General features: G+C 46.9%; 1 protein-coding gene across 1 annotated transcript in view; it reads left to right on the top strand.

Moving 5' to 3' along the window:
- Positions 1 to 19405, top strand: part of LOC144893245 (uncharacterized) — a 32497-nt gene extending 13092 nt beyond the window's left edge. The window contains exon 2 of the mRNA XM_078783096.1: positions 16574 to 19405. Coding sequence (XP_078639222.1) covers positions 16713 to 18899 — 2187 coding nt within the window. The 5' untranslated portion in view covers positions 16574 to 16712 and the 3' untranslated portion in view covers positions 18900 to 19405. The remainder of the gene's footprint in view (positions 1 to 16573) is intronic.
- The last annotated feature ends 4098 nt before the right edge of the window (positions 19406 to 23503 follow it).

The following is a 23503-nucleotide window of genomic DNA, read 5'->3' as shown; positions in this document are numbered from 1 at the left end:
ACCAAAATAACATGTCTCGTCATGTAAGGGGGGAACGCGTAGCTCGGTCTTATCTGTCTCTGGTCGTCTTCCGTGTAACACGGCCCCGCTCGGCCGCCACCAGGCCTCGCTCCAAGCTTCGATCCACTCCCCCCTCACGAGGTCTGTGCACCACAGCACCACGCGTCCAACGCAGGCCAGCGAGCTCCACACAAGGTCGACCCTCAACTCGAGCACGAACACAGAACGACGAAGAATGGCAAAAAGGGGAAGCGAGCGCGAGTCCACTGCACGCCAAGTGCCGCTTCGAGCCAAGTCCAAGCCAACGAAGCAATACTCTCACAACTCTCTGCCTGTGCGAACTCAACTACTCGCCAACTCACTCTCCACTGCGTCTCAAGCCTCACTGCCAGAAGCAACTCCCCGAACCAACTCTGTCTCAAGACTCACTCGGCGCAAGACCCACTGCCAGACTGCCCAATGGCGTTCGGCGCTCGCTAATATCTGCTGGCCGGTGACATCAGCCTTGGCACGCTGCCAACCAATCAGTCCCTTCCACCGAACCTCCCAGGTTCGCTCAGGCCCACGCCCACCGCGCCTCCCAACCTCGCTACCTACTCCGTGGTCATAGCGCGTGCTATTCGAGGTGGATAGGCCCGCCGGAGGTGTCGGTGGCGGCGGCCATTATCGGCGGTGTCCCGGCCTGGTTTCCTTTTGCCGGTTCTCTTTCTCAGTCTCGTCAGGGAAGGGAATTACTTAGTGTTGCGCTAAGGACCTGTCGGAATGTCTATGTTGGTCTGCAGTGCCAAAAGGGACAAAGGTTTGGCTACCAGGTGTGGACACACAGTGGCGCTACTCTTTAATATCCCCAACTTTACTTAACACACGAACCTCCTGGTAGGTTCACAAGTATACTCCTCACCCGACAAAACGCCTAGACATGGAACTTATTACAAGGTCAGATTCCTTACCGCGACAGATGAAGCACGTTACCTATTCAGATCTATCTGCTCTACATATCACTACCCCGCCAGACATAACACAGCCCACCCCCTGGAACCGTAGCTCCTGCAAGGTTCACTGCAGGCGCTGCCATTCCAGTCTTAACACTTACTGTCTCACACTTAATTAACCTATGAAATAAATCAGGAGGGCTGGGGGAAGTGAGTCGGACTTCCTACCTATACTCCTTAACAAGCTAATCCCCTCAACAATCATGCAATCAAATATGTACATTGGTCTTCACTTCATCGCTCCTGTGGTGGGAGGAAACAACAACACACAAAAATCTCACTTAGCAACAAAACTTAATGAACTTACAAAATTCACAAACTCTAAACATTTGTACATACCCCAGTCTACAGACCGAGTCCCCCGGTGGATGCCACAAGACACAACCTTACCTGCGGAGCCATCTCCAATTCGCCCCTAAATTTCCGCGGGCCCTGTCCAGATGTTACAGGTGAGTGACATGGCTTGGTGGATTTTGCCCACATTCATGCAACACAAACCCCTTAACCACTCATTCTCATTTCACCACTCATGACTGCATTTCAAAAATCAACAAAGCACTTACTTCACTACACCCCCTGCAGGACCATGGCATTGATGTCATTCACATGTGTGCATTCCTCAACTAGGCAGCGGGGAGGTACCGCACAACAAGATGGTGGGGGCACTTCAGGCTGTGGTGCCCGCAGTCCCAAAGACGAGTCAACCGACTTACAAGTTCATTGCCCCCCCCCCCCCTTTACCTCTTGGCCCTGTGACAGCCCAACAGCCCCTTTCCGCCGTTACCTCGCCGGTGAGGGTCTCCACACACACCAGGCTCCGTTGCCTCCTGCTGCCGCGCAGCTCCACGGGTCGCCGGGGGTTTCCTTTACCCCAGGGCGCCCAACCAGACCCTCCACCGACGAGCTCCAATTTCCAGATACCACTGGCTGCCAGGGGTAATTGCCGCAGAGGGGGGCCGCAGGCATCGCTCCTCAGAGCTTGATCCGTACCTGCGGACACACACACCTTCCCCACCCACAAAATCCCAAAACACACTTCCTCCCCCGCTGCCATTCAATTCTCCAGCACAATTCAGCACAATTCCATAGATGGTGTAAAAGGTGTTACAAAGATTGCCATTGCCTGCTACATGTGAAATCCCATTCACACTTTACCATTACATTTCCAAGAGCACATTTCCAATAATCACCACTCATTGTCTCCAATAATCATCACTCATCCATTTCCTCCAACCTCACGATCACATAAAAACACGTAACCACAACACAAAGACATACGCCACCCACAAGACACTGTGTGGCCCCAATTCCATCCCCCTCACCGGCCATGTCATCACTCTCACCCGCCCCCAACTCCAAATTACATGTCCCCTAATTTACTAAGCAAGTCCTGAAGCCTGGGACAGTACACCTCAAAACACTCACCTCAAGTGCAGGTAGTTGCAGGTTGCTCAGACCCAAAGTGCCATCCACCCACAAAATCCCAAAATTTCTCATTGGGCCTACCAAACTCTTCCAAATTTCACTTTTGTCCCCACTACACTGGCAGGTATGTGGGTCCGCATCCAACGGTGATCATCACTACACAACTACCTGTGGCCACGACAGCTCTGCACCTCCACCGTGCAAGGGTCACCGGGGCGGCGGGACAAGGTGAGCAGTCAAAACGCCAACATGGCCCATGAGTGTCCATAAGGGTGCGACCCACCATCCATCCTTCCCCCCCTCCCCGCGAGGAACACGGCTGCACCAGCCCCAGCTGGCCAATGTGGTGAGCACCTGCTGCCACAACACACACTACTGCACACACAACCTCGGCCCTGGGGGAGACGGTCGCAGTGCGTGGCATTCCCCTCACGTCACCTACGCCGCCCTCTCGTCCCCCAGTCCACAGAAACGCAGCCTCCCACTGCTCACCCACACTTGACCACACCAAGGTCCAGTCGACGGCCATGCTACACCAGGAGACCCACCCAGAAGACATGGTCCACACACCTTGGACACCCATAGCACCACGTTGACCCTCAACTACACAACTACATCCCCATGACTCCGCGTCCCAAATATTGGCGCAGTCGGCCCCGCAACCAGTTGAAGGCTGTCTTGCTAACCTATTAATTTTTATTCGAGCCTCCAACACTTTGGTCTAACACACCTGGATCAATAATGACGTCACTATACAGTGTCCACCATTTCTCTTCACAAAATTCACCCTTAAATTTGCATCTAACCCACAGATTAACCATGCCAAACATTTTTCACATTGTCCTAAACTCACCAAAGAAAGATGCTTTGCCATACACATGCCAGCCGAGCATGGCCCATATGCTCGGCACGTTACACATTCCCGATCCATCAACCCCATGGCTCTCTTCCCAACCCGAGAGTCCATAAATCATAATGGAACATCTGTGGAAGGTCACTCTCACACCATCACGTTCCACAGATGCCCCAATGGTTGTCTGGCACAGCTATCTCCATCCCTGTCCATGCAGTTCAACCCACGTCCATAGCCCAGCACAGCATGTCAGGTCACCACATGCTGGCTGTCCCAGAGTCTCAGGAGGAGGGTGTCAGGCCGCATGCCCGGGTGGTCACCACATCAGGCCCAAGTTGGCCGTCCGCGGTGCCACCACCAAAGCGCGACCCACAACACCTCCCCCTAGTGGTCCTCAATTTTTTTAAATTTTTTTTTTGTATACTGAATCGAGGCTCGTGAAACAGCTGACATTTACTGCACAAACAAATCAACCAGACAAACAAAATATATAAAAAGAGGGAGCGGAAGACAAGAGAAGGGGAAGCACACAAACACTTGAGGGCACACAACATTTAAGAGCAGGGAGATGTGTGGGAGGGAGAGGGCTTGGGGGGAGGGGGGTGGCAAAAGTATCAAACACAAGGACACCAAGGACTTCCAGGACAGAAGTTGGTATTTCAAAAAAGTGGAATTGGGGTGAAAATAGCGGGGATAGAAAAGATCAATGTTTTGGATGGGGAAAGATAAGAGATGGTGGTGAACAGCTGTTTTAAAGACCTGGAGGGTGGAGTGGGATTGAAGAGAGTGAGGGAGTTTGTTCCAGAGGCGGGCGAAAAGAGGAGTGAAGGTGAGCAGAGAGTGTTGATTTTGGCAGTTTAACCATAAGAGGGTTGCAGGCAGATCTTGTGCGACCTGTAGGAATATTTGCTGGACAGAGCCCAGAGAGAGCTGGGGGGGCAAGGCCAGAGAGGAGTCGGTAGAAGACGGAAAGACCACCAACCTGCCTGCGGTGAGTGAGTGAGAGGCCCTTGGAGTTAGCTTCATCGTGGGAGATTCCAATGATTCTGAATGCTTTGGTTTCAACAGCGTGAAGACGAGCTAGGTGTGAGGCAGGTGCACCAGCCCAGAGGGGAGAGCAGTATTCCATTGAGCTGCGGATGAAAGCCTTGTATGTGGTGAGGAGCTCAGGTGTGCCAAGGAAGGACTTCGCACGACGGAGGATGCCCAGTCGGCGACTGGCTTTGGAGGCCAGATTTGAAATGTGGTTTTCCCAGGAAAGATCATGGCAGATAGTGAGACCCAAAAGCTTGAGTGACAGAACTTCTTGGAGAGGATTATTCAGAAAGTGGATGGGAGGGTTGTCCAGTCGGTCTTTTCAGAGAGACATCGTAAGAGTGTGAGATTTGTCAGGATTGAAAGACATGTTCCACTTGTATGCCCAGTCTGTGATTTTGTCCAGGTCTGCAGAGAGTGAGGAGGCTGCAGACTGCCGATCTGAGGGATGAAGAATGGAGCGGCAGAGAGTAGAGTCATCAGCAAAGAGATAGAGAGGATTTTCAAGAGAGTCAGAGAGATCATTGATGAAGACCAGAAAAAGCACAGGGCCCAGAACACTGCCTTGGGGAACTCCAGCCTGAACAGGAAGAGGAGATGAGAGAAACCCATTCAGGGCCACACGTTGACTATGACTAGAGAGGAAGTCCCCCATCCATGCGTGGAGATTTCCATGGATACCAAAAGAGGAGAGTTTGGTGAGCAGAGCGGGGTGCCAGACCGTATCGAAGGCACGTGATATGTCAAGGGAGACAGCTCTAATTTCCTGTTTGGCATTGAGGACCTCCATCCATTGTTGAGAAAGCAGAAGCAGCATGTCCAGAGTAGAGTGACCAGGTCTGAAACCAAATTGATGATCAGAGATCAAGCCATTGGAGAAGAGGAAAGATTTCATATCTGAAGCAATGATGGATTCCATGACTTTGCTGATAATTGGGAGAAGGCTGATTGGTCTGTAGTTGCTGGGATCTGTTTTTGCACCTTTTTTGTGCAAAGCGGTGATGTTGGCAGATTTCCAAGCAGATGGCAGATGACCTTGAGCAAAAGAGAGGGTGAAGAGAACAGAGAGAGGGAGTGAAAGAGCAGAAGAGCAGGATTTTAGGACCCGTGGGCTGATGCCGTCAGGTCCAGTTGCAGAATCAGAGTCGAGGGTTGACACAAACTTTTCCACCTTGTCAGGAGGAAAGGACACAGAGTCCAGGAGCAGCTGGGTACGACTGGGTACGGTGGGTACAGAGAGGGATGGGTTTGGGACACAAGATTTAGAGGCAAACACAGAGTTGAGGCATTCAGCTTTTTCACGTGCGGAATCAGCCGTGTGGCCGTTTGAGGTGAGGGAGGGGATGGAGGGGGAACAAACACCAGAAACAGATTTGACCAGACGCCACCAGGATTTGGAAGAGGGAGACAGATAAGAGAGTTCTGTCCTGAGAACGGAGAGATATTGTTTCCTGGCTCTCCTGAGGGTGGACACACACTTGTTTCGGGCTTTGTGAAAGGAAATGAGATTTCCTTCCGTTGGATTTGCTTTCCAGGAGACGAAAGCAAGTTGTTTCTGGGCAATAGCCTCACCACAAGATTCCATGTACCATGGATGGGAGGAAGGGTATGACAACTGAAGACGAGATGGGATAAATCTGTGCATGAGAGAGAGCAATTTACTTTGGAAGAATTCCCAGGATGAGTTGATGTCAGAGGCGGTAGAGATGGGAGACCAGTCCAGATGATTGATGGCTGCTTGAAGACCGTGCCAGTTGGCCTGAGTGAAATGCCAGACTCGTCAACGCTGAGGGGGCTCTCTGAGAATGGTCAGAGAGATGTCCACTTTAACAAGCACATGATCAGATGAGCCGATTAGAGCAGAAGAAGAGCAGCAGACATTTTCAGGGAAGTTTGTCATAACCAAGTCCAGAAGAGAAGATGCTCCGTTGACTGAGATCCGGGTCGGGAAATTGACAGATTGTGTCAGTCCCAGTGAGCCACAGAAATCCTTTGCTGAAGAGCCATGGCTGGTGAGAGAGGAACCCACACCCAGCCAACTGGCATGGTGACAATTGATATCACCACATATGAGGAAGAGAGAGTTGGGGTGGATAGATAGAAGTTGGTCCATATTATCAGACAGCGAGATGTGGATGGAGTCATCACTGTTTGGTGGACGGTACAACACACATATGAACAAAAGGTGGGAGCGAAGGGGAAGCCGTAGCCAAAGGTATTCCTGGGGGTGAGGTGGAGAGAGGGCAGTGCAGAGCGAGTGAGGAAGAGAGTTTTTTATAAAGATAGCAACTCCCCCTCCAGGACGAGGCTCAGGTCTATCATACCGGAGGAGGGAGTAACCTGGGAGAGATACCAAGGAATCAGAGACATCATGAAGGGGGAAAGTTTCTGTTAAGCAGATCACGTCTGGTTTATCAGAAGCAACCTGTATGGAGAGATCAGTCAAGTTTGAGCGAAGGCCCCGGATGTTTGAGGTCCATACTGTTAAAGAAGAGGAAGGGGGAGCATCGGATACAGAACGGGGGGGGGGGGGGGGAGCGGTCGGGTAAGATGTGGAAGATGTGGAAGAGGAGGAAGAGGGAGGGAGAGCTGTTGAAGGTGTGTCAGAGATTTCAGAATAGCTTGGAGAAAGGGAAGAATGGGGCGGACAAAAGGTTTGATGGTGATTGGGTGAGGAGCAGTGAGGTGTTATTTGAGGAGGGGGAAGAGTGAGGCAGAAGGTTGAGGGAGATGAAGGTGAAAGTTGGAAGGGGGAAGAAGCGGGGAGGACGCTTTGAGGAGGAGGGGTGAGAGGGGAGTCTAGGAGGGGAGGAGTGAGGGAGGGTCTCGGAGGGGAGGGGTGTGGGGGGAGTTTAGGAGGGAAGGGGCAAGGGGGGAGATCTGAAAGGGATGGGTGATGGGGAAGATTTGGAGGGGAGGGACAAGGGGGAAGATTTGAAAGGGATGGGTGATGGGGAATATTTGGAGGGGAGGAGCAAGGGGGAATATTTGAAAGAGATGGGTGATGGGGAAGATTTGGAGGGGAGGGGCAAGGGGGTGGATTTGGAGGGGAGGGGTGATGGGCAAGTTTTGAAGGGGTGGGGTGATGGGGAAGTTTTTGAGGGAAAGGGTTATGGGGAAGTTTTGGAGGGAAGGGGTGATGGGGAAGATTTGGAGGGGAGGGGTGAGATTGGATTTTAGAAAGTGTACGATTAATGGGAAACGAACATTTTTTGCAAAATGAGTTTCTTGAGACCTTCGAATCAAAAATACGTTTGAGGACGCTGAAGGATGGGTGGAGTTCTGGAGAGTTTAGGGAATGGATGAAAGAGGCACTGGAAATGTAAGAGATGGAATTTTTTTTTGGCATGAATAGATTTGGTGAACAAGTCGAAAGCATCCTTTTAGAGAAGAAGAAGAAAAAGGTGTTATAGTATATGACAGAATACAGTTCTTCAGGGGACAGTTGAAACATTTTTTACACGTGATCACGAACAACGTGGTCGAAGCTCCAACGAACAAATAAGAACGAACAACAGATAGGAACAGCGAGGGGATTTTTTTTTTTTTTTTTTTTTTTTTTTTTTTTAGTTGAGATGAAAACAGAGACAGAGACCGAACGTGAAACGTGAAAAATAGAGATCGAAAGTAATTGCGAGCGCAATCGAAGAACCGCTGAGACAGAAACAAAGCCTCAAGCCAAGGTCAGACACGGTAGCCTACTAGTACTACACTAGGCGTCAGTACTACACTGACACGATAGCGTCAGTACTACACTGACACACTGTTCTTCACGTCAGTACTACACTGACACACTGTACTAGTACTACAGACACGGTAGCCTACTAGTACTACACTAGGCGTCAGAATACGCGACACGAACTAACCGACGATTCTGTACACAGGTATGAAAAACCAACACCAAGAATACTATTAAAGACACACCAATAGTTGCACACACCGAAAGAAAGATACAGTTTCGACAAAAACACAATTGTAAAGTTACTTAACTTCGAAAGCGTGTGCGCATGGACAGCTTTGAAGAGACGTGACGTGACGTGACGAGAAGAGACGTGAAGAGACGTGAAGAGACTTTGAAGAGATTTAAAACGTTAGACAAGTGGTCGATGTTCGGGGAAGTTAGGGGGAGAAGAGAAAATCTAAGAAATAAGCTACAGCGAAGGAAAGAACTTAAATTCACAGAACACCTATGGGGGAAGGGAAGCCGAGAGAAACCAGGCCGCGCACGTGGTGGGACAGAAAACGATTAAATTATACAAAAGTTTGCAAGAATTGCAAATCAACACCAACTGGAAAACACCCTGCAACACATTAAAAAAAAAAAACGAGTAGAAATTGACGAAAACACGAATGGAAAAAATACTATAACTTTTGCTGCCGTGCAGAGCTCCAAGACGTTTCCTTGCTCCAGGGACCGGAAACGGAAGTCAAATGGCAATGGCTTGGCAATAAATGCCATCGCAGGCTTGCGAAACCACCTTGGACCCACTGGAGGTCTTAACCCCCACCAGCGTCCAGTGACCCTGCCGGCCCAAGCCACATGCCTGGACGGCGCCCCGACGGACAAGGGATGCCACACTCCACCAGACCCCCCTTGGGGCCCAGGTCATACCATGACCCCCATGGCTGGACCCCACGTCCAAATCTCGCCAGCACAGCCCCCCCCCCCCCCCCGGGGGCTGGCATCACCAAATTTTGAAAGGGGCAAGTTTTGCCCGAGGCCATCCCCAATGACCTCTCCTGGTCCAAATCCCGCAGCCCGGGGACCAACTCCAACAAAGGCTGCTCCAAATCAAATTCCCATTGTAATTTAATTTTAATTTTTCTTTTAGAAATTTTGATTTCCCATCCCAAACCGCAGCTGCAGGTAACAACTCCCTCATGTTGTTCTGCCCCTCCCTGCAGCTGGTCCACATTCCCTATGGGGACCAAATCTTCGGAGGCTCTATTGCCCGATCCTCCAAGGTCCAAATCCAGTCCGGAGTCAAAACACTCCCCCAGCTGGGTATCCAATGTCGGAGCCTCCTGTTCCCAATTGTTGTGCACGGTGAGGGTCCCCTCGGTCATTCCAACCACCTCCTCAGACCAACTCACCTCATCACCCAGGCTCCTTTGGGCCTGGACAACCTTTACCTCCATGGGACTGTTCCAGGTCCCCAGCCGCTGAATCACATCATCCTCATCATCCCCCATCAATTCCGGCTCTGACAGGTCTTCCCCAATATCCCCAATAAATACCCGGTCCGGCTCCATTGCATGGACCCCAATAACTCTACCCCCTGTTGCTCTGCACCACTGCCCTGGTGCTGCACAATTCCGAATTCATCCCCCGGTTGGGGTGTTGTGACATCCACCCGGTCCCGACAAACAACCAGGCCAGTAGGTGGGAAACATTCCCCATTACCTTTTAAATCCCCCTTCACCTCTTGGCACTCCACGCTCAACTGTGAGCACTCCCCGTTTACCTGTAGGCATTCCCCATTAGCCTCTTCATTTGCCATTCCTGGTGCAATTCCCAATTTGCCTCCCCCCTCCCCCCCCCCCCCCCATTCCGAATGAATTTCTGCCACCCTTGGCTTCTCCTGTGCCCCAAAGGCACCATTTGTTCGTCCTTCCCTCAATTCATTCCTCCAGGCATCCATTTGGTTAATCAGTCCCTCAATTTTTCCTTTAATTTGCCCCTCCAATCGATCACTCATTCCCTTCATTCCTTCCCTACATTCATTCCCCTGGGACTCAATTTTGTTTTTGATTTCACTTTTCATTTCTTTCATGTTATTTTCCAATCCCCCAATTTGATTTTCCAACCCATCCTTCATTCCCTGCATAAATTTCATTAAGGCCTGTAAATCCATCGGGGCCTCCTCCGTAAAGAGGGAAGTTCCATTACTCTGCTCTACCCCCCCCCCCCCCCGCCCTACTTCTGACTCACCCCCAAGACGTCCCACATCTTCCATCCCTTCTTCCATACCGCTCACCTCCTCTTCCTGAAAGGAGGTCGCTTTCCCACGCGTCTTTTCCAACCTGAATAAAATTAAATTTAATGACGCGCAGTCAGCGTCTGGTAGACCAATCGACGATACATATTTTATCGCCTCCGACTACAAAAAATTTTCGTTCAAATCTCCACTCCTTGACACCAATTTGATTCGGGGTTCAATCCCACTACCTGACAACAGTTGTCGCGCAACTCCAGATAACACCAGAGTCGTTGATGGACCTGAGCGGTTTACTCGGAGGCAATAACCAAACCGGATTTTACTATGGCCGCACGGGAGGAAGAAGGAAAATGGAAGGCTACGGCAAAGCTTACCTGGAGCGCGTCGACTGTAACTCCGATCCTGCCACCAAAATTAACTCGACATGGACACCAAATTCAATGTACAAAAATAAAGATTTATTCCAGACCCGATACAATGAAACGCGACGATAATCAAATAATGGCCTAAATTGGGACGTCCCCACACGACAGATCTCAAAGCACAGACGAGGGAAAAGAATACCAAAATAACACGTCTCGTCGTGTAAGGGGGGAACGCGTAGCTCGGTCTTATCTGTCTCTGGTCGTCTTCCGTGTAACACGGCCCCGCTCGGCCGCCACCAGGCCTCGCTCCAAGCTTCGATCCACTCGCCGCCCACGAGGTCTGTGCACCACAGCACCACGCGTCCAACGCAGGCCAGCGAGCTCCACACAAGGTCGACCCTCAACTCGAGCATGAACACAGAACGATGAAGAACGGCAAAAAGGGGAAGAGAGCGCGAGTCCACTGCACGCCAAGTGCCGCTTCGAGCCAAGTCCAAGCCAACGAAGCAACTCTCTCACAACTCTCTGCCTGTGCGAACTCAACTACTCACCATCTCACTCACTCCACTGCGTCTCAAGACTCACTGCCAGAAGCAACTCCCCGAACCAACTCTGTCTCAAGACTCACTCGGCGCAAGACCCACTGCCAGACTGCACAATGGCGTTCGGCGCTCGCTAATATCTGCTGGCCGGTGACATCAGCCTTGGCACGCTACCAACCAATCAGTCCCTTCCACCGAACCTCCCAGCTTCGCTCAGGCCCATGCCCACCGCGCCTCCCAACCTCGCTCCCTACTCCATGGTCATAGCATGTGCTATTCGAGGTGGATAGGCCCGCCGGAGGTGTAGATGGCGGCGGCCATTATCGGCGGTGTCCCGGCCTGGTTTCCTTTTGCCGGTTCTCTTTCACAGTCTCACCAGGGAAGGGAATTACTTAGTGTTGCGTTAAGGACCTGTCGGAATGTCTATGTTGGTCTGCAGTGCCAAAAGGGACAAAGGTGTGGCTACCAGGTGTGGACACACAGGGGCGTTACTCTTTAATCCCTAACTCTACTTAACACATGAACCTCCGGGTAGGTTCACAAGTATACTCCTCACCTGACAAAACGCCTAGACATGGAACTTATTACAAGGTCAGATTCCTTACCGCGACAGACGAAGCACGTTACCTATTCAGATCTATCTGCTCTACATATCACTACCCCGCCAGACATAACACTATGCAATCTCCAGGCACTGCATAACGTCATTGCCGGGCACCGAAAGGGTCTTGGCAATGACGCACGCTGAAAGGGAGTGCTCATTTTTCACTCTGGTTGTTTGTTTGTTTGCTTGCTTGTTTTCTTGTTGTACACCGCTCCTTTCCTATGGCATCACCAGGCGCTGCATAACGTCATTGCCGGGCACTGAAGGGGGCTCGGCAATGACGCACACTGAAAGGGAGTACTCAGTTTTCACTCTGGTTTTATGTTTTCTTGTTTTCTTGTTTGTTTGTTTTCTTTCTTGGTTGTCCGGGCGATATCTCAGCCATCCTTTCAGCTCGGAAACTGAAATTTCGGCACAATAGTGAGCAAGTGCTTTGTCAAAAATAATTAATTTTTGTTTTTTGATTAATCAATTAATTGATGTTATTTAATTATTAGCGATTAATTAAGTACTGGTGTGTCTGTGGGTAGGGCATATATAGATCCAGGTAGATCTGCATAGGTATCATGCTTCGTCTGTCGAGTGAGAACGATCTCAATGTAATAAGTCCTGTTAGCCCGGTTTGTCAGATTAATTGTGTACCTGTGATCATACGAGTATGATCCGGTGATATGTAGAATAGGGACTAAGATAACTCCCCTGTATGTGAAACCTCTGTGATCATACCTGTGTCCCGTATGGCAACGCACTCTTATAGATATTAGCTAGATCCATTGGTGCACCACATTAATTAATTCCCCCGCCGCCACAATGACTGACCATAAAGACCGACAGGATGCGGCCGCGTACAACGGCGCCAGGGCACGCAAACATCATACAAGGCAGGCTGAGGCCACGCCCACCACGCGTCGGATGGATACTGAGGGTTTGGTGGGCGGATAGCATGACTGGTGGGAGGGGACTCGTAAATTGGAAAAAGGCCCGGATGACGTCAGAGCACGGCGGACAAGAGACTTGGAGCAGCGGACATTTTGTCACTTTGGTCCGGACTTTGGTGGTGAACATTTGTGTGCCAACATTTTCCTTTCTCGTTCCTGGATCCATCCTGCCCGGACCTCCGTCTCGACCTGCTTATTGCTTTGGCTTCTGCCCTTCCCAGACATTCCTTCTGCCCTTGCTTTTCTTTTCGCTCCATTTGGACTTTTCTTCCTTTGCCGTCTGCGAATTTGCCTGCTTGACGACGGACGTTGGAGCAACGTTGGAGCGCCATCGATTCTCCTCCCTGGCATCCACGGCTTGCTGCTGGAGCAGACGAGACTGGGGCGAGTGGGTGGCTCGGGGCCGAGCAGCGCGCGAACAGGGGCACATGAAGGCCTTTATTTGCACCCACCGGAGCCGCTTTGGACGACGGACGCGACACATCCAGACAGATAAGCACACACGCGCAAACAACGGTTCCTTTGATTTGTTCTCCCATTGTGTGTATTCGAAGTCTGTGTGTAAGAGCCCTCATAAGGGGATTTAGTTATCATCGCGTTCTTTGTTATCGGGTCCCGAATAAATATTCCTGTTGTACATTTTACATCCGTTTTTGGTTGATTTATTAATTTGCAGGCGAGGACATCATTGGACCATGAAGGTAAGCGGCATCTTCATTCCGTCTCGCGTATGATCCGCCATCAATTGGAAAACGCCCCTTTAAGCTTGATTCCATCCGTGGACACTCTGTCTCAACTGAGAGTGTCCGCACGACAGTACTTATTCATTTCCTTTCTCTTCTGGCCATTATCTCAGGCGCCTTTTGAGTTAGGAAGCTGATATTTGGACATGACAATGACCAAGTGATTTGGCTGTAAAATATATTGTTGATTTATTGATTCATCAATTAATTGATTAGTTATTTAATTATTATCGATTAATTAAGTACTTATATGTTTCCTTTCTCTTCTGGGCATTATCTCAGGCACCTTTTGAGCTAGGAAGCTGATATTTGGACATGACAATGACCAAGTGATTTGGCTGTCAAGGCTATTTTTGATTAATTGATAAATCAATTAATCGATTAATTATTTAATTATTCGATTAATGACTTTATTGATTAAAAAAAATTAAGTTACAGATTCGGATGAAATGGTGGTGGTTTATGCATTATATTAGCCAATTGATTAACTATTTAAAATGTTTATGATTGTTATTTATTTATTTTCATTATTAATCATTGCACACCGCTCCTTTCCTATGCCAACTCCAGGCATTGCAAAACGTAATTGCCAGGCACCGAAGGGGGCTCGGCAGTGACGCACGCTGAAAGCGAGTACTCGGTTTTCACTCTGTTTTCTTGTTTGTTTTCTTGTTTTCTTTCTTGTTTATGCGGGCGATATCTCAGCCATCCTTTGAGCAAGGAAGCTGAAATGGCACAATAGTGAGCAAGTACATTGTCAAAAACATTATTTTTTCTTTTTTTATTAATCAATTAATTCATGAGTTATTTAATTATTAGCGATTAACTAAGCACTTATTTATTTCCTTTCTCGTCTGGCCATGATCTCAGGCACCTTTTGAGTTAGGAAGATGATATTTGGACATGACAATGACGAAGTGATTTGGCTGTAAAATATATATTTGATTAATTGATTAATCAATTAATCGATTAATAATTTAATTATTTGATGAATGACTTAATTAATTATTTTTTTAAAGTTACAGATTCGGATGAAATGGTGGTGGTTTATGTATTCTATTAGCCAATTGATTAACTATTAAATTTTTTATGATTATTATTTATTTATTTTCATTATTAATCATTTATTTATTTTCTTTCTCATCTGGCCAAAATCTCAGGCACCTTTTGAGCTAGGAAGCTAATATTTAGACATGACAGTGACCAAGTAATGTGACGACAAAGGATATTTTTGATTTATTGATTAATCATTTAATCGATTAGTTATTTATTGATTAATCAATTAATTATTTAATTTTTTTTATTTATGACATTTCATTAAATTTCTAAAAGATACATCTTCAGATGAAGCACTCGTGGTTTAGTTATGCTATTAGCCAAATGATTGAGAAAATATTTTATGATAATCTTTTATTTATTTTAATTATGCAATTAATCAATCAATTATTGTATACCTCTCCCTCCCAATGCAATCTTTATGAGCGGCACTGCGGTATTGCTGGGTGCCAGAGGCGCCCAGCAATGCCGCGCTGGAGGATATTTAATTATTTGGCATGGGGGCGGTGTACTTTGAATGTATCTGTACTTGTTTATTTTGTTTTCTTTCTTATCTGGGCAATATCTCGGGCACCTTTTGGGCGAGGAAGCTAATATTTGGACATGACAGTGACCAAGTGATGTGGCTATCAAGGATATTTCTGATTTATTGATTAATCAATTAATTGATTAATTATTTATTGATTAATCAATTAATTATTCAATTAAATTCCTAAAAGACACATCTTCGGATGAAGCACTCGTGGTTTAGTTATGCTATTAGCCAATTGATTGAGAAAATATTTTATGATAATCTTTTATTGATTTTAATTCGGCAATGAATCAAATAGTTATTGTACACCTCTCCCTCCGAATACAGTCTCTATGAGCTGCACTGCGGTATTGCTGGGTGCCAGAGGCGCCCAGCAATGCCGCGCTGGAGGATATTTAATTATTTGGCATGGGGGCGATGCACTTTGAATGTATCTGTACTTGTTGTACACCGCTCCTTTCCTATGCCATCTCCAGGCCTTGCAAAACGTCATTGCCGGGCACCGAAGGGGGCTCGGCGGTGACGCACGCTGAAAGGGAGAACTCAGTTTTCACTCTGGTTGTTTGTTTGTTTGCTTGTTTGTTTTCTTCTTTGTTTTTCCGGGCGATATCTCAGCCATCCTTTGAGCAAGGAAGCTGAAATTTCGGCACAATAGTGAGCAAGTCCTTTCTCAAAAACAGTATTTTTTGTTTTTTGATTAATCAATTAATTGAGGAGTTATTTAATTATTAGCGATTAATTTAGTACTTATTTAATTAATTCAATTTACTTTCTCTTCTGGCCATTATCTCAGGCACCTTTTGAGTTAGGAAGCTGATATTTTTACATGGCAATGACCAGGTGATTTGGCTGCAAAGACTATTTTTGATTTATTGATTAATCATTTAATCGATTAATTATTATTTATTCATTAATCAATTAATTATTTAATATTTTATTAATGACTTTTTAAATTAAATTTTTAAAAGATACATCTTCGGATGAAGCACTCGTGGTTTAGTTATGCTATTGGCCAATTGATTAAGAAAATATTTTGTGACAATCTTTTATTGATTTTTATTATACAATTAATCAATCAATTATTGCACACCTCTCCCTCCCAATGCAATATCTATGAGCTGCACTGCAGTATTGCCAGGCGCCGGAGGTGCCCCGGCAATGCTGCGCTGTTGGATATTTAATTATTTGGCATGGGGGCGGTGGACTTTGAATGTATCTGTACTTGTTTTTATTTCTTTTCTGTCTATTTATCTGGGAATTAAATCCAGATGAGACAGCTCTAACGAAAGTGTGCCACTTCTGCGATATCTTGTCAGACACTTCTGGAGACAAACGATTGATTATAGTTTGTCTCATGAATTATTTCAAATGATTTTGTTTGCTTTTTGGATTTATACGCATGTGACTGAAACTGCAATGTGTGTGAGAAATTGATTTTAAACGAACAGCGAGGCAATGGAAGTACATTTAGCTTTTGGATACCCAAATAAATATATGGTTTGTTCTTTTTACAAGATATCTAATATTGCTCTTCATTGTGTTCCTTCAGTAAAGGCAAGAAAGAAGCAGAGGTGCTGGCAAAAAACAGTTGTCGGCCAAAGGAGGAAAGTAAAATTGGTTTACAGCCCAAAGAAGAGGCTAAAAAGGTCTCTAGGCACAAAGAAGAGCCAAAAAAGGCTTATGGGCCCATGGAGGAGCCCAAAAAGGATTTACGCCCCTTGCAGGGTCTAAAAAAGGCTTCCCAGCCCAAGGAGAAGCTAAAAAAGGCTTGCGGGACCAAAAAGGCACCACAAAAGGCCTCACAGCAGACAAAGACAACAACAAATGGTTTTCAACCGAGGAAGCATGCAAAATCAGAAAGAAGTTTATGGAGTAAAATCGTGAACTTTGTAGTTGGAGATTCTAAGGATCCACAGAAGGCTTCTCAGCCCAAGGAGGAACCAAAAAAGGCTCAGCGGCCCAAGAAGGTGCCAATCGGGGCTTTTCGGCCCAAGGAGGAGCTAAAAAAAGCCTCGCACTCCAAGAAGACGCCAAAAATGGCTTCACGGCCCGAGGAGAAGACAAAAAAGGCTTGTGGGCCCAAGAAGGCACCACAAAAGGCATCACAGCCGAATAAGCCAGCGAGAAAGGGTTTTCAAGTGAGGGAACTTGCAAAAACAGACGGGAGTTCACGGATGGCATTTGTGAACTTTGTGGATGGAGTTCCTATTGATCCACAGAAGGCTTCCCGACATAAGAAAGAGCCAAAAAAGGTTTTGCGGCTCAAGGAGGAGCCAAAAAAGGCTTGCGGGCCCAAAAAGGCATCACAAAAGGCCTCACAGCAGACAAAGACAACAACAAATGGTTTTCAACCGAGGAAGCATGCAAAATCAGAAAGAAGTTTATGGAGTAAATTCGTGAACTTTGCAGTTGGAGATTCTAAGGATCCACAGAAGACTTCTCAGCCCAAGGAGGAGCCAAAAAAGGCTCAGCGGCCCAAGAAGGAGCCAATCGGGGCTTTTCGGCCCAAGGAGGAGCTAAAAAAAAGCCTCACACTCCAAGAAGACGCCAAAAATGGCTTGCGGGCCCGAGGAGAAGCCAAAAAAGGCTTGCAGGCCCAAGAAGCCGCCACAAAATCATCACAGCCGAATAAGCCAACGAGAAAGGGTTTTCAAGCGAGGGAACTTGTAAAAACAGACAGGAGTTCACGGATGGCATTTGTGAACTTTGTGGATGGAGTTCCTATTGATCCACAGAAGGCTTCCTGGCCTAAGGAAGAGCCAAAAAATGTTTTGCCGCTCAAGGAGGAGCCAAGAAAGGCTTGCGGGCCCAAAAAGGCACCACAAAAGGCCTCACAGCATACAAAGACAACAACAAATGGTTTTCAACCGAGGAAGCATGCAAAATCAGAAAGAAGTTTATGGAGTAAATTAGTGATCTTTGTAGTTGGAAATTCTAAGGATCCACAGAAGGCTTCTCAGCCCAAGGAGGAGCCAAAAAAGGCTCAGCGGCCCAAGAAGGAGCCAATCGGGGCTTTTCGGCCCAAGGAGGAGCTAAAAAAAAGCCTCACACTCCAAGAAGACGCCAAAAATGGCTTGCGGGCCCGAGGAGAAGCCAAAAAAGGCTTGCAGGCCCAAGAAGCCGCCACAAAATCATCACAGCCGAATGAGCCAACGAGAAAGGGTTTTCAAGCGAGGGAACTTGTAAAAACAGACAGGAGTTCACGGATGGCATTTGTGAACTTTGTGGATGGAGTTCCTATTGATCCACAGAAGGCTTCCCGACCTAAGGAGCCAAAAAAGGTTTCACGGCTCAAGGAGGCGCCAAAAAAGGTTTCACCGCTCAAGGAGGCGCCAAAAAAGGTTTCGCGGCTCAAGGAGGAGCCAAAAAAGGCTTATTGGACCAAAGGAGAGCTGGAAAAGGTTTCCCGACACAAAGAGGAGCAGGACAAGGCTTCCCAGCCCAAAGAGGACCCGGAGAAGGCTTACCGATCCCTAAAGGAGCTAGAACAGCATTTCCATGCCAACAGTGAGCTGGAAAAGACTTGGTTGCTCAACGAGGAGTTGGAGAAGTTTTTCCCGCACAAAGTGGGGCAGGACGGGGCTTTCCGGCATAATAAAGGGATGGACAGGGCTCTCCAGAGCAAAGTGGGGTCAGACAGGGCTTTTCGGCCCAAAGTAGAACCTGAGAAAGCTTTGCGGCCCAAAGTAGAGCCGGAGAAGGCTTCCTGGCCCAAAGAAGAGCCGGAGAAGGCTTCCCCTCCCAAGGAGGAGCTGAAAAGGGCTTACCGGCCCAAAGAGGGTCCAAAAAAGGCTTCCCGGCCAATTGAGATCAAGCCCGAAAATGCTACCTGGCCAATTGTGATCAAGCCCGAAAAAGGCTTCCAGGCCAAATGAGATCAAGCCCGAAAAGGCTTCCCGGCCCAAGGAAGAGCCAAAAAAAGGCTTCCTGGCCCAAGGAAGAGGCAAAAAGGTTTCCCGGCCCAAGCAGAGGCCAAAACAGACAAAAGTAGGGAGGAGTTTATGGATGAGGTTCCTGGACTATAGTAGAGATTGGTGGAAAACATTGTTCAACGGCAATTCTCCAGCATCAGAGGAAATGATTGTGTTGGCAGCCAAGAAGGGGGAGGTGCCCCTGAAGAAAATGCACACAAAAGTGACAGAACCTCAACCTGTGATTCAGGTGGCAAATGAAGTACCGATATTTGAGCTGGAGGATGCTTTTTACACGCCGTTTATGATGGGCTTTGAGTTTGCAAGCCTCTGTAATTAATTGGAGGTACAAAATTATCCTCTGCACACAATGGCAAGACCATCAAAGCATTAGAAGACGCTCTCACCAACATAGAAGGTAAATCATTTAGGAGCTGTTGTATATTTTTGAATACCATGAACGGTGCAGTGTTTTTGGTGATATTTTAATATCACTCCAATCACTGGCGCATGCACTACTCACCCATGCACATTGTACATCCATGATCTGTTCTCGACATGTTGATTCTTTCCCATTTTGCTTCTCTCCAGGCCATTGTCACTCGTTTTTGTGCTATTCCAATGCCCCCCTCTCCTTCACCCAGCTATGCAGCTTTAACAAGGGGACTGAAAATACGTTTCTCGGCTTCAACTGGATTAAATCGGCTGCAAATTTCAGAAGTAAATGCTTTGTACGTTGAGGTAATATGTTCCAAATTTCAGCAACGTCTGTTTCCGCATTCATGAGTTTTATTTAGAAAAACCTCGAAATCACGTTGGTGTCTGTCTGTCCCTCCACCCAAAATGTGTTGGCGCTTATATCTCAAGGACTTTTTTTTTCTTTTTCTTTTTTTGTATACTGAATCGAGGCTCGTGAAAGAGCTAACATTTACTTCACAAACAAATCAACCAGACAAACAAAATATATATAAAAAGAGGGAGCGGAAAACAAGATGGGGAGAGAAGGGGAAGCACACAAACACAACATTTGAGAGCAGGGAGATGTGTGGAAGGGAGAGGGCTTGGGGGGAGGAAGCGTGGGAGGGGGGGGGGGGGGGAGGGAGAAGTATAAAACACAAGGACACCAAGGACTTCCAGGACAGAAGTTGGTATTTCAAAAAGGTGGAATTGGGGTGAAATTAGCGGGGGTAGAAAAGATCAAGGTTTTGGATGGGGGAAGATAAGAGATTGGTGGTGAACAGCTGTTTTAAAGACCTGGAGGGTGGAGTGGGATTGAAGAGAGTGAGGGAGTTTGTTCCAGAGGCGGGAGAAAAGAGGAATGAAGGAGCGAAGGTGAGCAGAGAGTCTTGATTTTGGCAGTTTGACCATAAGAGGGTTGCAGGCAGATCTTGTGCGACCTGTAGGAATATTTGCGGGACAGAGCCCAGAGAGAGCTGGGGGGGCAAGGCCAGAGAGGAGTCAGTAGAAGACGGAAAGACCACCAACTTGCCTGCGGTGAGTGAGCAAGAGGCCCTTGGAGTTAGCTTCATCGCGGGAGACTCCAATGATTCTGAATGCTTTGGTTTCAACAGCGTGAAGACGAGCTAGGTGTGAGGCAGGAGCACCAGCTCAGAGGGGAGAGCAGTATTCCATTGAGCTGCGGATGAAAGCCTTGTATGTGGTGAGGAGCTCAGGTGTGCCAAGGAAGGACTTCGCACGACGGAGGATGCCCAGTCGGCAACTGGCTTTGGAGGCCAGATTTGAAATGTGGTTTTCCCAGGAAAGATCATGGCAGATAGTGAGACCCAAAAGCTTGAGTGACAGAACTTCTTGGAGAGGATTATTCAGAAAGTGGATGGGAGGGTTGTCCAGTCGGTCACACTTTCTGTTCCTCACAATTCTGTCTCTCTCATATTCACAGACACACGCACACATATATATGCACAGATATACACACATATATACATCCATACACACGCACACACATATGCACACACACACGCACACACACACGCACACGCACACACAAATACACATACACACACACACATGTATACACACTCATACATACATACACACACGCATACACATATACACATACACACACACACACACACGTACAAACACACGCGCGCACACACACACACACACACACACACACACACACACACACACACACACACACACACACACACACATATACACACACACATATATACACACACACATACACACACACACATATACACATACACACATATACACAAAAACACAGATAAACATATACACATACAGACACACACATATATATACACGCACACATATACACATGCACATATACACAAAAACACATACACACATATACACATACAGACACACACACATATATATATATATATATATATATATATATATATATATATATATATATATATATATATATATATACAGACTTGGCATTTAATATGGAATATTTTTTTTGTGGGGGTGAATTTACTTTTCAAGATGTCTTAGAACCAAAAGTTCATTGGAATTATGTTGAAATTATTCTAGATTTTGTTAATGTGACCTTTAAAAGAAACAAAAACCACATTTGACATTTCGAAACAAATAAATTGATCCTTGAAAGTGATGTAAACTGACATCGAACTCAATTCATGGACAGTACTGTGTTAAACTTCTGTACGTTTTCCAGAAGTATCTCTTTATTTTGCACATTAGCCCAATTTTTTTTAACAAAAACAAAAGTTAAATTACGACTGGGATTACGGACAGTAAAATTACAGTTCAGTACTTCGTGTAACCCCGACGAGCATTCAGGAGAGCACGTACACGTTGAGGCATGCTGTTCACGAGGTTTGCCAAGGTTTGGACAGGAATCGCTTGCCATGCAGTGACAATAGTCTACTGCAATTCACACACAGAGGTCGGCTGCTGGTCCAAGTCGTCGATTTGACGCGTTAATTCTGCCCACATGTTCTCTATCGGATTTATATCCGGGGACGTGGCAGGCCACTCCATATGCTCTACACCACGGTCAGCAAGAAAGTGTTGGATCATGCGAGCACGATGAGGCCGTGCATTGTCATCTTGGAAGACAAAGTTTCCTCGAAAGGCTGCACAAGCAAATGGAAGCAATGTTTCTTCCAGAATGGCCCTGTACTTGAACTGGTTCAGGTTTCCATTCAGAACAACCAGGTCAGTTTTGCCCCCTGCATGAAAAGCAGCCCAAACGGTCACCCCACCACCTCAAGCTTGGACTCTTGGCACTATACAATCTTTGTTGTAGGCTTCATGCACTTGTCTGCGCACTCGGACACGGTCATCTTGACGATAGACCAGAAATCTAGACTCGTCACTGAAGATCACGTGATTCCAGTGTCATGGCTGCCATTGACGGTGCTCTTTGGCCCACTGCAATCGGCGTTGGCTGTGTTGTCTGGTCAGGCGTGGCTTTCTCAGGGGACGCCGGGCACGATAGCCTGCTTGAATCAGTCGTTGGTTGACTAGCCTTCTGGATACAGGCACATTTGTCAGTTGCTGCCACTCAGCCCTAAGCCGATTAGCTGACTTGGTACGGCCATTGCGGACTAACCGGTGCAGCTGGCGATCATCCCCCTCCTTGTGGTTCTGCGGGGACCTCCTGGCCTCGGCATTGGAGTAGGGACACCCCTCTGAGCATTTCGTTTCAGGATCTTTGACACCTGACCTTGAGTGATGCCATACTGCCGAGCAATAGCATGCTGTTTCATGCCGTAATTTCGTAAAGCCACCACTCCATGACAAACAGCATTGTCGAGTTGACGGACCATCTCCAGAGGAAGCGGCAATAACTTTTGGAGACGTGCAGCAGTTGTTTTCCACTAATACAGAACGCAACAACCCTTGTATACCCGACTGTGAAGCCAATCATCAAATGCACCTGTCCGTACATTTTGCCATGCCACCTGTGATATAATCCTGTTGTTGACTTCTTGCTGCGACAGCCAATCAGTGACATGGTTCTTTTAACAAATAAATCACCAAAGTGTAAAAGAAACTCACCAGATTGATATACTGAGTTAAGAAAGTAAACCCAAGTCAAGAAAAAAAAAAATTCCATATTAAATGCCAAGTCTGTATATGTATATATATATATATATATATATATATATATATATATATATATATACACATACACATACACATACACACATATATATATATATATATATATATATATATATATATATATATATATATATATATATATATATATATATATATATATATATATATATATATATATACACACATACACATATATGTATATATGTGTATATATATCCACACACATCCATACACACACACACACACACACACACACACACATACATACACACACGTGCACACACATATACACACACACACACACACACACACGTATACACATACACACACACGTATACACATACATACACACACACACTCATACACATACACACACTCATACACATACAGACACACACACATACAGACACACACACACACACACACACACACACACACACACACACACATACACACACATACACACACATATGTACAGT

Source organism: Myxine glutinosa, chromosome 1 (genome assembly GCF_964187855.1).
Source record: "Myxine glutinosa chromosome 1, kmMyxGlut1.1, whole genome shotgun sequence".
In the NCBI taxonomy this organism is placed as follows: domain Eukaryota; kingdom Metazoa; phylum Chordata; class Myxini; order Myxiniformes; family Myxinidae; genus Myxine; species Myxine glutinosa.
Note: the sequence above shows the minus strand (reverse complement) of the source record. Positions and strands in the feature narration are given on the sequence as shown.